Source organism: Ambystoma mexicanum, chromosome 14, assembly GCF_040938575.1.
Source record: "Ambystoma mexicanum isolate Mex_15411 chromosome 14, UKY_AmexF1_1, whole genome shotgun sequence".
NCBI classification, from domain to species: domain Eukaryota; kingdom Metazoa; phylum Chordata; class Amphibia; order Caudata; family Ambystomatidae; genus Ambystoma; species Ambystoma mexicanum.
The window spans coordinates 165,474,302-165,490,824 of NC_090940.1; the positions used below are offsets into that span (position 1 = coordinate 165,474,302).

General features: G+C 44.1%; 1 protein-coding gene across 3 annotated transcripts in view; it reads right to left on the bottom strand.

The window, feature by feature from the left end:
• The window catches only part of SPTBN5 (spectrin beta, non-erythrocytic 5), a 1,050,196-nt gene that overhangs the window by 551,985 nt on the left and 481,688 nt on the right, over window positions 1-16,523 (bottom strand). For all 3 annotated transcript variants that reach the window (XR_011283950.1, XM_069638812.1, XM_069638811.1), the window contains exon 28: window positions 2,417-2,527. Coding sequence is in view for 2 of the 3 variants with exons in the window: in XM_069638812.1 (XP_069494913.1) it covers window positions 2,417-2,527 (111 nt within the window). In the remaining variant the exon portion in view is untranslated. The remainder of the gene's footprint in view (window positions 1-2,416; window positions 2,528-16,523) is intronic.

The window sequence follows — 16,523 nt, forward strand, 5'->3', positions numbered from 1 at the left end:
TCACACTAACCACTAAGCCAAAGTGCAGACTTGATCTGAGGCAAGATCATTATGCTCTTCATCAGCTCGTGCTCGGGGCAAGCACTGGTCCCTCAGGGGTCACGCAGCTGGCGTCTTGCCCTCGGAGCACCATAGCTGAGGGCCTCGCCCACTCTAAACATCAGCTGGGAGCCTTTGGGTGCAATGGAGTGCCAGGGAGAGAGAATAAAGGCGGCAGAGAGAGTTATGGGCTACATGACAGGCAGGCAGATAGCTCAAGGGCCACTTGGGGGAATGCACCAGAGGAAGGATGCACCCTTACACAAGTCCAAAAGCCCCGCTACACAGGAATATTCGGACAAAGTTGGCTTTTTCCGTTTTCAATCAAACCTAGAAATACTGAGTCAGGTCAGTATTGACCCTTCTGTCTTTTGTGCATCTTTATGAACAAAAAGGGTGGGCGTGTGAAGCATCATGGATGCTCACGTTCTCAGCCCACTACATCTTTTTGGACCACATGCGGTAGTGAACCCATTCACTTATGGGAAAAACACTTGTGTGGAGCGGGGGACAAAAGAAAGAAATGGAAAAAATACTGAGCATTGCAAACAATAATCGTACAATATTTTCTACGTGCAATATTTTCAAAATATTCCCTGTATTTCAAATACTGCCCGTTTTTTTCCATTACTGCTAACCTCATAATGAGCCTCTAAATGTAACAAAAAGTGAATGAAATATCGACGAGCATGCAGGGATTCTTAATTCAATTCAACCTTGTGTGGAGCGCCTTCCCAAAGTGTTCTGCTATCCGGTACCCCCACCAGAGATCATCTGTCTTTGGACGGCTCCATCGATCGCCTACGCATGATCCAATCCTTGTAGATGTTATGCTTTAAAGAGGATATAATGATGATTATTTCTATTGACCTGGAAGCAGCTAGCAGTAGAACCAAACCGCCCATCAACCACTAAGGATGCGTTAGCACCAGGAAAGTGTGGCACAGTCAATCATCTTGCTCAGATCGCGGACTGAATCCCACAATCCAGTCTCCCGTTTTGAGCAAGCTAGAAGCTGTGAGGGCCTGCTCTGCCATCTTTCCCCATCTCCTCGCCCCTCCAGTTCTCCGCTTCGGCCCTTATCCCGCCTCACCCCACTCCCCGAATCCTCTGGTAATGGCGCCACCACTGCTGCCACTCCCGCATTCCCGGGACGCAATGGAAAAAGAAGAGCGGCTCTGCATGGAGCCTCGGCTTCAATTTCCATGGTGGCCACCTTACGTGAGCATTTCATCGAATGAACCGGACGCCATGAGCGCGCGACCTGTTGATTCAAACAAAGCCCAGGGTGCTTATAGCAATGATACTCGAGCTAGCGGGCAGGATGCAGCAGGACCTGCACTATGGCCTGTCATTATGCCCCTCGCAACCATATAACTTGGGACCTTGGATGTTACCACCCGATCCGGCCCACCGGCTTGGGTAATATTGCTATAATAAACCACTATGTTACACTCACTCACACCTTGTAATTCAGGAGTTGTTCTAAATTTCAGGAATTCTGGAAGCTTATCTGGATATATTGGGACACTCAACACCCACACGCATCCATCCATCACCGGGCCTATTCAATTATCAGGATACCAGCTTTTGGTGATTCTATAGCCTAGTAGTCTGCCAGTGCCAGTTTATGGACCAACATGTTATCTTTGAAGTCGTTCTCAAAACAGGTATTCATAACTACACATCCCAAATGCATCTCCCTGCTTGCTCCCTAAGGAGGTTCCATGGCAATTCCAATGGATATCTCAAACATAAGTCCCTCATTAAGAGTTTGCTGGAATTACATGAATACCTCCAAATGGAATTGCCATTACCACATTTGGTATGCATGAGCTAACAAAAAGGGCACGATTCAGAGTCATGCAGACTCTTTGACTAATCCCCCTTTTGGAGTAACATAGGGCTCAACTGGGGACTGCATATTAATGCATTTAGTAATTACTGCATGTAGTAAAATTGCATGCGGCAATGGTTTTGTGTGGAGGAAATTTCAGTAATGAAACTGTGAATTTGGTGTTGCTGTAAAAGGTGCTAATCCCGCTACCACCAATTTTTTACCGCACCACCCAACTCTTAATGAGCCTGTGGGTCTAATAGTGAAAGCTACGGTTGCATCCCCAGACAACATGGCTCACATCCACCAGATCCAGGACCATGATGGACTCTGGAAGTCCATTTACACATCCTTCTCTTCCTAATAGATGCCCTGTCCATGCCCCCTATCTTATCGCCTACTTTTCTGCAGTATTTTCAGGTCCCTCGCATGGCATGTCCTTTGCCCGAAAAATCTTCCAAAGTCAAACAAAACCCATTGCCATCACACAGATAAACACGACTGGCTGCTGGGAGGACATGGGAGAATATGGTTCCTCACCTGCTGCTCGTTTCCATTCAGCTCATGCTCTAGCGCCTCCTGCTTGCGCAGCTGGGACTGCACGCCACTTAGGTCATTAGCAATGCCATCGGGAACACTTGCCATCCTCTCCTAAGAGAAAAGAGAACATGATGGGCATAGCTTGTTCAGCAAATAAGAACTAAAATAATGCTTAGAGCATGGTCCTGCAGACTAATTGTCAAGCAGTCAAAGATCAAAGACTCTATGCACCTTCTTGTCTTTTTGGTGAGTCAAATAATTCCAAATCATTTATGCACCATTCACTAATTCTAATAGCATTAGTTGGCTCTTCCAATTCTTTGAACATGACCATTTCTTTACACAATTCCCACTCCCATCACATCACTCCCTCTATGGTGCAGTTTATATTTTATTATTTTATTTATTTATTTATTTATTTATTTATTTATTTATTTATTTATATAGCGCCACAAGATTGGCCTGGGGGCATAGGAGCGCTACAAACAAAAAAAAACAACTGTGCCACAAAAAATAACACTCTTAAGGGCACACATATCACAGAGAACCAGAAATGACTACTTAAATATCATTCCAGAATGGGGACATAGTTTAAAAGTAAGCATAATTAGTCCAACACAATCTTTACATTTGTAATTTGTCACAGAGGATGTAAAATTCAAATGTTTGTAAAGTCTCAGAAAACATAGGAAATTATTCTGGCCACAGCCAATAATTACACAATCTTTGTAAGCCCCATAAGACCAGTCCTTAACTTGCACACTACGCAAAAGCCTCAAATCTTGAGCTCGGAAACAACCTGGGCCCACTCTATTCCGCAACCAGAACAAGACTATGGCCTCATTATAACTCTGGCGGTAGCCGTGCCAGTAAAAACGGCAGGCTGCCGCCGGAGTTATGATTTTCTCCGGTGCCTGGCAATGGGGAATCACTGGAGCATTACAGCCGTGGTGGTCCCTGAAGCCAGGCACCGTAAAAAGTAACTCCCCATTCCCATTCGAGTCCCATAGGAATCAATGGGAACGGGAGGACGGATGCACCGGCACCGTGCGCAACAGTGCTGGCGCATCCGTCGAAGTCTGCGTGCGGGTGCTGTTCTGCCCGCCAGGTCAGACCCGGTGGCTGGAAAGGCACCCGCACACTGAACTCTGAGTGTACTGGTCCGGTAACAACGGTGCCGGTAGCTTACCGGCACTGTTGTTACCGGACCGGCAAGCTCATAATGAGGCCCCTTGTTTCTCAGGAATTCTCTGGTTTCATATCTCTCTGGTCTATCCAAATCTGTAATGACAAGATTTCTATGATAACTGACCAGCTTTCTAAGGTCAGGATCAGAGATCTCAGGCATTTTAGACTTTTTGACGCCGATGTCTTTTTCAAAGGGAAAGTCAGCCATTACATCTCAAGAATGGGCAGGAATTATGTTGGAGTATAGCAGGTACTTTGTTTTGTTGGTGTTCCCACTTTTTTAGGTAAGATATTGAAGTCTAATCCCCTCATCGATACATCAGGGGACTGTACATAAAGGTCATTGATCTAGTGGCAAAGGTAATATGTTATTTGGCTGAAAAATGTTATGCACATATTGTAGATAGAACATAATGCCTTTGCATAGAAGGACCGAGATAAAGTGTAATTGTTATTTGATGTACCCAAAATTGGGATTGGTCGAGCATGAACCAAGATGGATAGCATCGGAGAGCTGCAGAGATGAAAACTGTACAGACAATCACTCCTTGGAGTTGAAGAAGATTGGGTTCAAGAAGTCTTGGACAAAGCAATAAATGCCCATTAAATGTTCTTGGAAGACCATAGTCTTCAGCACCATCCTCAATGTCAGGAGGGAGGGTCCAATCAGATGGACGTTGGGAGGTTGTTCCAGAGACTGAGTGCATAGCAGGAGAATGCCTATCATTATGCGTCCTCCTTTTCACTTTCCTGGTTTCTAGTTCGGTGGTGTCAATGCTTCTACAGATGGTGTTTCTCAGGAAGTCAACAGTAAGCGGATCTCAGTATGATATGATATATATGATATGATATGATATTTTATTTGTATCGCGCTCGTACACAAGTGTTTCAGAGCGCGACTAGGCAAGGGAGGGGAACAAGGGAAAACACAGCACAACATAAAAACGATTTTACTAGGCCCAGTGACATTGCGAACGCGCAAGTGCATGGGAAAGGGAAAAGGGAAAAAGTGCATGGAAGGGGGAGAGTGGAAAGTGCAGAAGCCGAGGAGCGCAGATAAATAAAATAAATAGAAAATTGAGGCAAACTGTGGTAGTGCAGCCAGCAAGTGGCAAGTGCTGTGTTTAAGGCAGCAGACTGGGTAAGTCTGAATAAGTGCACAAAAAGAAGAATAATGGGGGGGAACTGTATGGGCACAGATACAGTCCCCAGTGCAAGGGGTGGCCAGGAGGCAGTGCAGGAAGGTAGCAGGGTGAGCAGGTACCTGGGCCCAGGGGACAGAGGGTGGCCAGGTGCACAGTGCCAAGAGAGCAGATCAGCAGGGGAGAAGGGGAGTGAAGGCAGAAGCAAAGAGGAAGGTTTTGAGGTGCTTCCGGAACCGGAGATGGTTCTCCTCAAGTTTTAAAGTGGCAGGGAGGCTGTTCCAGAGGGAGGCCCCAGCCGAAGATAGAGATCTACCCCCAGCTTGTTTCTTTGAAAAACGACTGACCCTGAGGGAGTTAGAGGTAGAGGAGTGAAGAGCTCGAGATGGGAGGTATTTGCGGAGGGATAGCTGAAGGTATTTTGGACCCAGGCCCCAGAAAGCCTTGTGGACAATGCAGAGGGTTTTGAATTTAATCCTTGCATCCACTGGGAGCCAATGGAGAGATTTCAAAGCTGGAGAGATACGATCCCAGGGCTTGAGGCCAAGGACAAGTCTCGCAGTCCTGTTCTGGATAAGTTGTAGAGGGCAAAGAGTAGAGGCAGGTAGATTTAGAAAGAGGCTGTTACAATAGTCTAAGCTAGAGAGAACCAGGGCTTGGGATACCATGAGCTTCTGGGGGAAGGAGAGGAAAGGCAGAATACCTCTAAGGAGGTGCAGTCGGACGTTTGACTTTTTAGAGACATCAGAGATATGGGCCGAGAAGGAAAGTGTGGGGTCAAAGATGACGCCAAGGTTCTTAGCCTCGTAGGTAGGGGTAGGAGGAGGGCCAAGGGAGGCCGGCCAGAGAGTGAGGGAAAAGGATGGAGATGGTGTGCCGATGAGGAGGATCTCCGTCTTGCTGGCATTCAGACAAAGATCATTGGCGGCACACCAATTTTGAATGGCAGTTAGACAGTCAGAGATGAGAGAGGGAGAGGAGGTGGCCGAGGGCAGCCAGAAAATGAGTTGAGTGTCATTAGCGTAGCACTGGAAATTTGAGCAGAAAATGGCAATGCAGTGAGCGAGAGTTGCCAGGTATTGGTTGAAAAGCCAGGGTGAGAGGTTAGACCCCTGGGGAACCCCACAGGTGGAGAGGAAGATAGATGATAGTACAGTCTAGATGGGTATATAACAGTGAAAGATATCAGCATGTCAGTTCATCTGTCATTGCTTTTAAAAACGTGGACTAAGCAATAGGCTACACCGCTCTGTGTTTTTCTTGACCTCAGCCCAAAGTTTACTCTTTACAATTTCCAGTCTTCGAACTTCCCCGCAAATGGTTTCCATATCCTCCACCAAGACACAAAGTCATCCTTACATCTCCCAACAACTGCCTGGAAGAACGCTGTTTTCCTGACTTTCGGCATGTCGAGGTATCCTATCATTTCTTCACTTTTTTCACAGATTGCACCAAATCAATATCTGATTCTTACCTTGCCCTGGATGTGACATTTCATCGCACTAGGTATCAAATTCAGCTTAAATCGGAATTTTAACATATTTCATTCAAATTAAACGCATAGCACATACATTCCAGAAAGCTTTCTTAGAAGAAAGGAATTTGTAAAGCTTGGCATGCTTTGCTTGAGTGCTACAGTAGCAGGTGGAATTCAGCTCTGTTCCGGCTCAGGCAGAAGGCATTGTGACGTTATAACTAACTGAAGCATAATCACTGATTCCAGAGCAGAGGTGAAGTCATCTTCTTATTACAGGTCAGTAGTGAAGTCACAACTCGCCTGCAATACAATTATCTACAGGCTTTTATAATGGTATTGTAGGCAGCCATGTATTATAAATATATTATTTTGCAAACATTGTGATATTACTTTACAATGGGAGAGGATGTGAATTTGACTTGTAAGGTGTCTGTTCGGTGTGTGGGAGGGGAAACTGACTAAAATGGGGACCTGTTAGTTTGAGGCTCTTATTTCCCCATCAGTTTCGCTTTAGATTAAAAGACAGCTTTGCTAGAATTATTAAAGTTGGTTTCATACTTGTTTTGCCCTCTCTGTACAAGACCTTGTATCATTCACTTTTAGCTTAGATTTTAAAGTTTTAGATAATTAAAATAGGAGCTAAGTAGGTTGGAAACTGAAAATCGTTTTCCCCTGTCCGTCATTTTGAACATCGAAGACTACAAGAAGATGGTTGTGGTCCTCCTGGAATATCGCACAAGCTACAGACAGTTGGGCAGAGACCCCAGGGAAGACATTTGTCAACCCGAAATACCTATTTTGGAGGAAGCAATAGCAGAAGGGCACATCAGCGCAAAAGAATATGATTTCTTGAATTCTAAAACACACAGAAGACCAGCGTTCTATGACTTACGGAAGGTCCACAAAGGGAAAAACACCTCCCCCAGGCAGACCTATCGTATCAGGTATAGGTTACATTTTTGAACCTTCGTCAGAAATTGTTGACTTCTTCCTGAAACCAACAGTAGGCAAAATGAGATCCTGCCTAAAAGATACTAATGCAGTGTTGCATTTACTTAAGAATCGACCATTTGATCCTGAGTCACAAGTTTTGGTAACTCTAGACATAGAGTCTTTATATACGAGGATACCACAAATAGCCACATTGCAAGTGGTAGAGAAGGTTCTCAGGAATACGGACCCCCCAATAAAAACACCTATCACCCTAATTATGCAATTAGCGGAAGTAGCCTTAACAAAAAACTATTTCTTGTATGAGAACTCATTTTTTGAAAAAACATCAGGCACTGCAATGGGCGCAACTTTTGCGCCAAGCCTAGCCTAGCTCTATGTGGACGATTTCCAGGAGAAGACAATTTACTGTAACACTAATCCCTAGTCTGTCAAAATAGAGTTATGGTCAAGATATATTGACAATGTCATTATGATATTCAAGGGCAATGAGGAAGATCTGACGTCTTTCATGATCTGGCTAAATGAACAAAATAACTTCCTGACTTTTACGGTAACACACAGCCGGACCTCTATTCACTTCCTGGATCTCAACCTGTAAATAAGAAATGGTGAAATTGCGACCCTAGTGTATAACAAGAAAACAGATCAAAATTCTTTGTTGACTTTTAATAGCTACCATCCAGCGAGTTTAAGGAATAATTTGCCTTTCGGGCAGTTCCTAAGATACCAGAGGAACTGCTCAAGTTTGGCAGATTATGAGAAACAATCAGGCCATCTGGCCGAAAAATTGCTTTGTCATGGCTATCCAAAGTGTACATTGAAACAGGCACGCAAAAGAGCTAAAAACATTCCAAGAGAAACAACACTTGAACAACATGGAAAATGGACAGAACAAAATGGCAAAATCACTGCAGTTATTACGTTTTTCACTGATGGTGAATAAATTCAAAAGGAAGTGTTGAAACTGTGGCCGATTCTCAATGTGGGAGGGACCAACTTGGAAAAACCAAGATTCGCCATAAAAAGGAGGAGAAACCTACGTGATGCATTGATCCATACATATAAGGAGCAAAAAGCACCTAATCATAACACACTGTGGGACCACGTGGCCCCAACAGGCCAATCCCCTTGTGGTAGTTGCAGCACATTTGCCAACACAGCAAGAACACTAACGATCGATATTGGGTGGCACAACCCCATGACTCAAAAAAACTTTATGAATTGTAACCGTAACAATGTCATTTATCTGATCACCTGCCCATTCTTGATGTGATATGTGGGCATGACTATATGTCCTATAAAAACAAGACTAGCAGAACATCACTCATGCATTTGCACAAAATAATTAACTGCACCAGTGGTAGAGCATTTTGTGAAAAAACAACATGGCCCGACTGACTTCAGCTGGACTATCATTGAGAGAGTAGCAATCCCCAAAAGGGGAGGCAATCTCCCTAATTTGCTCTTCAGAAGGGAGCAACTATGGGTCTTTCATTTGCAATGAGACACCATAGGTCTAAACGAACCAACGAGCTGGCACACACTTGCCACATTATGAACAGAATATTGGCATTTGGGAGTGAACTCTTGATCATGAGAATAGGGCTAGATGGTCCCGACATACCATTGAAAGTCAGGCAAATCCGAATAACTCTCCAGTAAGTGGCGGAGAGATCAGATGCAGTCCTTTCATTTTGCTGTGCCTGAGGGTGACTTTAAAAACTATCAATATCTGTAGCTCTTTGGCCATAAAGTCATTCAACGATATCAGTAGGTACGCATCGACTTGACCAAGCAAATCGGGTCCAGAGATGCTCTACTTCTACTATTGTTTATTTATTTGTACTTATCCAAATTTGTATAAATAGACACTTGAGAGTATACATATAAAATCCACAAAATATAAAATCCACATTTTCGCCATTGCTTTGATAGGCGGACTTTCCCGCAAGCCTGCTTGACACATGAAGTGACAACACTGAGCAGTTGAGAGTCACATAAAAGACACTCCAAGATGGCACCTGAGGAAATGACAGGTTGTCTGATGGTGCTCTCCATTCCTGGTACATGCGCACAAACGTAGCTCATTAACAAAAAGAAGCCATCGAAAACGGACTGTAGCTTCTGCAGCAGACCGCTCCAGACAAGGAAGGAGAAACCTCGCAGCCCGATACCGTAAGGTAAGCAAAGTGATAAACTATCCACGGTGTAACTAACCAGGTAGTGTTTCATTCACAAAACACTCCCACTGTAATCCCTACCTGTTATAGATATAAGGAGTCATGCTCATACAACACGACCCGTTTAATGAAGCACTAAATATGTCATAACAACAAAATAACAAAAAGTGAGATGATAGCCCGCTGCCAGCAACTTAGAGACTCACAGTTTCTTTGAATACTCCAGGTATTTTGGAATGATCAAATCAAGGCGTCCGAATAGAAGCAAATCAAAGCTGCCCGGTCCACATGGACCAAACAAATTGGGATTGATAAAATGCGGGTAAGAATTACTGCAACCTATTGTAATCTTGAGTGTCATTAAGTGAGGAACAGACACAGAAGCTTATACTAAACAATAATTATGTGTCTCTTCCCAATACCCTGTACCCCGTTTCTTCGCAGGTGGGGTACTCTGACAAGAAAAAAGTCTATGCTGCAAGCAAGTGTGGAACAGCACACTACACAGTGCTGTAAAATTGGCCCTGAAGAAAGTGGTAAAACTAAAAACAGACCACTGAAACTGGTAGGCCTGATCCAACCTTTGCTTGAAAAGAGATCTCCCATTAGTATGGTGACCGTGAAAGGCCACCAAATTATCCTTACTCTAGCAATAGAAAGGATGGAAATGTACTCCATAAACTCTACAAAAAGAGTCTGAAACAATTAGGATTCTGGTTTAGTGTGTGGGGTAGAATACCGAGGTATCTTGGTCCTTTGTTATTGTGATTATGAAAGAAATACACTAAGATTGGTAACAAAGAAATCTGCTTTACAAAGAAAGCAAATAATGTTGGAGTTATTTCATTTGTAAAGCAAATGACACATGTTCTAGCTATTTTGACATGTGCCTTTTAAGTAAATTTTAGTAGTTGTGAAGACAAGCGACAGGGCAAGTTTCTTTACCTATCCCCTCACCCTAGATAAGCGGACCATCAGTGCAACCTAGGGGTAGAAAATACACGAGGGTTTAGTTTAGTTTGGTAGCAGGGGAAGATAGGCAGAAGTTGCACATTTGGTAACAATAAAAATGTAAATCATGATGAATAAATTACCTGAGATTTGATTGTGTGAAAGTAATGAATAGGGAAGTCTTCAGGTGAGAGACCCTATACGGTTCAACACGTGTGTTTTTAGTATTATTATCCTGCCATCCATCTGTGGAACGCTTTGCCTCTATACCTGCGCACCAAACTTTCTTGCTGGCCCACTCAGGAAACAACTTAAAACCAGTTTGTTCAATTGACCGTGGACTGCTCAAGAAACAATTTAAAAACATCTCCAACGAACTGATGTCCCCCTTCCACCTCTTCTCCCCCCGCCTCTCGCCCTCTCCTTCCTTCCAATCCATGCAACCAGCGCCTTGGTGCCTGTGGGTTTTAGTGCGCTTTACAAATGGAAAAATAAATAAATAAATCCCAAAGCAGAGCCCTTGCTCTCCATACTTGGAGAGGCAGCTCGCTTATGATGCCCCAAGAGGCAGAACAGGTGAGCTTGCCCATGGAAGTCTTGCTCGGAGAAGATTTTCTTGACATCCCAGACGTAACTTTCCATATTAAAGGAAGGAGGCTAACATATCATTGATGTTCCACTGAACGGGTTACAGCTCTCATATTTTTTGGCAAACTTGGAAATAGGTTTATCCCAGAGATGTTGGCGATCCCAATCTTGCATTGGTGAATAATAGTATAATTCATGAGGAGGCGGGCAGCTAAAGGGTAGCCCCAGCACGAGCTGGACCAGGATGTGAGTAATCCCCAAGATTCCAAGGTGTTTCGCTTCTATGGAACCATGGCCTTCCTTGTGTGTAAGGAATCAGTGGGCATTTGTGAACACACATTAAAGCTTGCATCCCATCTATGGGTCTTAAACTGGTTAACCTTTGACCTTAAAAAACACCACGAGGGGGATACCCACTGGGAATTATGGCATTATCATCTCTGGATTGATGGGGCATTTTTCTATAAGTACATCAAAGGAGGTTACTCCTGACAGTATTCAAGAGTGAATCCAAAATATGTCAGTCATAACATAAAACAAACAAACTATTGTACTAGAATGTTTTAATGCATGTTTAACAGAAAAAATCAAACACACAGTTGCACAGAATAATAAGGAATACTAACGGGAAATTGGATTTCTATGAAATTTTGTGCTAACAAACATATTAAACAAATTAAAAAAGAAACAAGGCTTGCAGTTGTAAGAACAAAAGAATACTAAGAAAAAACATTTTCTCTGAATTGAGGGAAGCCTAGAGCTCCAAAGAACATACACACACGAAAAAGAGGCGCCAGGGAGACTGTGGGGGCCCCTAGTGTGTGTCAGCTTCTAAATAACAAAGACAAACTATCCAGTTTATAGCAGGGCCACTGAAAAGCCAGGGTCTACCTCCGAATGCCACCCTAAACAGTAGCCAGCCCGGGGAATGGGTTAGAATTGGTAAGAATTGACATACATCGTACAATTTGGAGGAAGCTGCAATGTGCTCCACCTTCATCAGGACCAAAGAATGACCCTGTGATGGAACCAAACAGTAATGGCTTAGTCAGATCTTAAAACAACTGAAGTGAAGCCAATAATTAAAAACCATGCAGAATTGTTGGAAAGTAAGCAGAAAGAAGAGACAAGGTGAGTGGAAGGAGGGGACGCCCAAGACCCCCCCTTATTCCTATGCTTCTCGGGTGGGCCTAGCCATGGCTGCTTCAGGCCCAGGGTCCCGGCCCTGGGGCGCTCATGCAGGAACACCTCCAAGAACCGTGACCCCTTTCGTACAAGAATATCCCTGGATGCTGTCATACCCCCGTGCATACCCTTGTATAGCAAAACTAGGACTCCATATTGAAAGCGGAACATATGTTGTCCCATGATATTATAATGCTACAATATTGAAATATTTTCACGACTAACGGTAATCTCACAACAAGTAATGAACCATAAACCTGTGCAAGTTCACACAATGCTACCTCACTGTTGACAACCTTGAATGTCATTGCGAGTGTACTGTTAGAAAACATCACATGGAGTTTAGTCGCCCTGGGCGTCCATTATTGTGTGATTATGTGTCAACTCTCTCTCTCTCTCTCTCTCTACCATTCCCTGTTTTTTCCGTTATAACATTGCCCAGTCGCATAGAGATAAAAATATGCCTTAAGTGTATGTCACTCAAACATGAACCAGCCATCAGCATGTAAGAGTTAACCTGCTACATATAAATATAAGGGCCTTCAGTCAACATGTAGTGTGAGATTAAAACTAAGAAAGGGGGGCTTCAGCCCATCTCTGATCACCGTGGAGTCACAAAGGGTTGTGTTGTTTTGGACATCTAGTCTCTGAAGCCCCTCCAAGGAAGTGCACGTCTAAGATGAAATGTATCTTTTGTAATCCAGTCACCGCAGCCATATATTCCAATCCCCCCCTTGTCAATATTGAATGAATATCCCCGACCATACAGTGACCCCACAAGCCCCACCCCCAACTCAGTATTCGACTATGTTTAAACAAGGGAGTGATACCATTGATCGAGACCTATAATTCATGTTCACGTCCAGTAATGAATACGCATGCTTCAGAATCTTGTTTTCACACGTGCAAACTGCTGACTGCTGCCGGATGAACTGGTCAAAAGTATGAATGGATGAGAATGCGCGGCCACAAGTGCAAATGTTACAGAGGTCGGATGTCAATGTGTCAACCCATCGGATGTTGGACTGATGAGCCCAGCTGAACGTTTGACCCCACGTACCACATCATCTCGTCACGTGCCCATGGACCAATCAGCCATCTCCGACCATATGGCACCCATAGGTGCCTCCTCTTACTGTCCAATCCCAATCAACTCTGTCCACCTTAGGCCTTCCCCTTGTCCGATGACACCAACTTTGTATAAAAGCAATTTATAACATGTTTTCTGCAGAGCACTCTCGGCGTGAGCAGAGTAGATTCTGTTTGCCCTAACTTTAGATAAAAAGCCTTTAATTGTACTCTCACTTGGTTTTGGTCTTATTCCCTCCTGGGATGTACCTTTATTGACTCTCTTGGGTGATTTGCCAGCAGAGCTGGGGGCCTCTCACTTTCAAAAGTTGCAACACCTAAACCATCAAGCAGTGAAATTAACTTAAAAGAAAGAGAAGAGAAAAAAAGGCAGAGGAATACTACAAGACCGTTTCTCCAGATAACACCAGTCACAAAATGTGTAAGAAAGATTATTAAATAAATACATCCCAGAGGATGACAAAATAGATAGGTAAAGGAAGCCTCATAAGGCATGCAGCCGCCATCGGCCAGCTAGGCCAAAAGACTTGCTCTGGCTATCATAAAATAGCCTTTGGCCTTGACAAGAGGCAATGTGAGTCTTTATAGACCTTTAAATTGAATAGGAATGCATTGAAACTAGGGATGGGTGAGCCTTAAATTGCTCGACTCAATTGCCGGTTTGAATCTTTCAAGAAAAGGATTGAATCGGCTCAAGCCGTTCAAGTCTCCATTCGAGTCTCTTTCGGGCATAAGTCATGAGATGCCCCATTACTTGCACCCAAAAAATGTATTTGCCCTTTTCTCAAAGGGTGTCTAAACGTCAACATCACAGATGCAGAGATTCATGTGCCCCTTGTCACCCTTTTGCTCATTTGTATAAATAAGCGGCTGCTTCTGCACATTTCACAGTGCATCCTGAATCCAAAATAAGGAATGCTCTTTGAAATGTGCATAAAACAGTCACATACCCTGTGCCTGTTTGGAACAGGAGCAATGGGTGCAAAATGCTGCCCCACTTGCAATTCAATCCCTCAATTATTACTTATGAAATATGCTGCCAGTACCTACATGGGTGCTGGGAGCCTGTTATATATTCGTGTTAGGAGTGCGGGAGGATCGCTCAAGGGCAACATGCTCACCTTGGAAGCAAGACAACACGGAGCAACACAGGTTCGATTGCCGGGTCCGTGCTTAGAAACCTCTGGTTATTAAGCACGTTATAAATAACCCATCATATCAATGTATGCAAGAGGGCCTGCCGGTGCATCATTTGCACTGCCACACACCCCCCACAAAATTCACAGGTCTGGATATTTGTATCTGTATTTATTAAATTTATATAGCACTTTACTCCAAAACGCTGCACATTTTAACAACAGGGTACATTTAACAATAACAAAATAACAGTAACAGTAGAAGCAAATTACAATTTTGAATCAGACCAACTAAACAGTATGTAGAGGTGCAGACCGAAGGGAAGAGGGAGAGCAGTGCAGTAGAACTGGGAGGAAGAGGGCGGGATGGGTAGGAGGCGGAGGGAAATGTAAGGGGTAAAGGGGTGAGAATTGGGTGGAGGGGGAAAGAGGTGGAGGGTGGGGGAGGGGAAGCTAGAAGGAGGAAGGAATTCATGGCTGGGAATGGAGAAGGAGAGATTTAAGTGACGTGCGGAATGAGGAAAAGGTAGGAATAGAGCAGATTGAGAGAGGTAAGGAGTTCCAGTGCAGGGGGGGCTAGGAGTTTGAAGGAGCAGAAACAGGAGGAGGCACAAGGGGAAGGAGGACCAGTGAGAAGGAAGTGGTCAGCTGAGCGAAGGGAGCGAGAGGGAGTGTAGAAAGAGAGAAGGGAAGAGTGATAAGGGGGAGCGAGACCATGGGGAGATTTGCAGACTAAGCAGATAAAATAAGAGAATCTGTGCGTTAATGTCTTTATTGTGTTATGCCATTAGCAATCAGTAATAATGAATTCTAGGAACGTGGTCTAGTATCCTAAAATTCAGTATTACCAAAGAGCTACCTTCAAGCCAAGTCGAACGATGAAATATTCCTATCTATACGAGCCGCTCGAATTCTGGTTAGAAAGTTTCAAACCCTTTCGAGCCCTGGTTCAAATCGTTCGAGACAAGTTGAACCCTCATTGTTTCGATAGGTGTGAATTTCTTTCGAACTGGTTCTCTTGAATGCCTATGATATTCAAGAGTATCCTTTGAACAATAAAACGTGAGTTCTTCACCCGGCTACAGCAAGCATTGACATATTTTATGGGTCCATAATGGAAACATAGGGAGGTTTCCTCACAGCATAATTTCGCAAAATTCAAATTCGTTGAATTTCTTTAGCCGAATATGGCTTAAAATATATGTGGGGTGGGTAAAGGTAATAATTAAGGTGAGGGGATGTCGGGGGGGGGCTTCTTGGGGTCTCCCTCCGCATATATTTGCAGCCAAATGGAATAAAAGAAGAAAAAGTAATTCAACAAAATCGAATTCGACAAAATAAACTTGATGTAATCACATAGAAGCCATAATGGATACCAAGGTCCAAAACACTGCAGGTGCGTGCTTGCCTATTGTGTGGGAGCGAGGGGCCATAAGGCCCCTCGCATCCTTTACTTCTCAGTACAAAACTCGGACCAAGTGCCTCCAGTGATGGGCTCGCCCCTCGCCCTTATGCGATGTCGACTTTGGTTAACATTCGCGTAGATGCGACCACTGTGCAGGACATGGGGCATCCATTTTTGTACCCCCTTTCGACTCCATCTTGGTGACTACACCTCACTGCGATAGTACAAAAACGCTTCTCCTTCCTTTCTCGCAATGGCCAGATGCACAGGGCACATGGCCTCCCACCATCGCTCCCACTCTGACTGGAAAACTCAGCGGTTCCATTCTCACCCTGAAGCCGGAGGTATTTGCAACAACTAATAAATGAGATCACTGTCCTGCATGTGAACCAGCATGAACTAAGCACATAGCTCGTTCATCTCCACAAACGTGTCCTTGCCCCCGCACCCTCGCCAGTGGAAACTGCCATTATGACCCTGTGTCCCTGCAAGGTATTCCTTTCATGTGCCAGACCACTGACCACGCCAGGATGCCCACCCAGCAGATCCCCAACTAACATTAGACCCCTGCTGCAGTATATCGTTGCCTACCACTAACAAATGCCACATACCAGAAATTCTTGTGAGCACAGACCCACACTTCAACCAGTGTATTATAGTGGTCAAGACCCTTAACATAAGGCCTGTATAATCCAATGTAATTGATAGTGTAGATATACGTGTGACGTTTATAGAGACATGATAAACTACTGAAGGACCTCGAACAATTGTTATTTAGTGCATGCAGTTTTTGAGACTATATTATGTTAGCT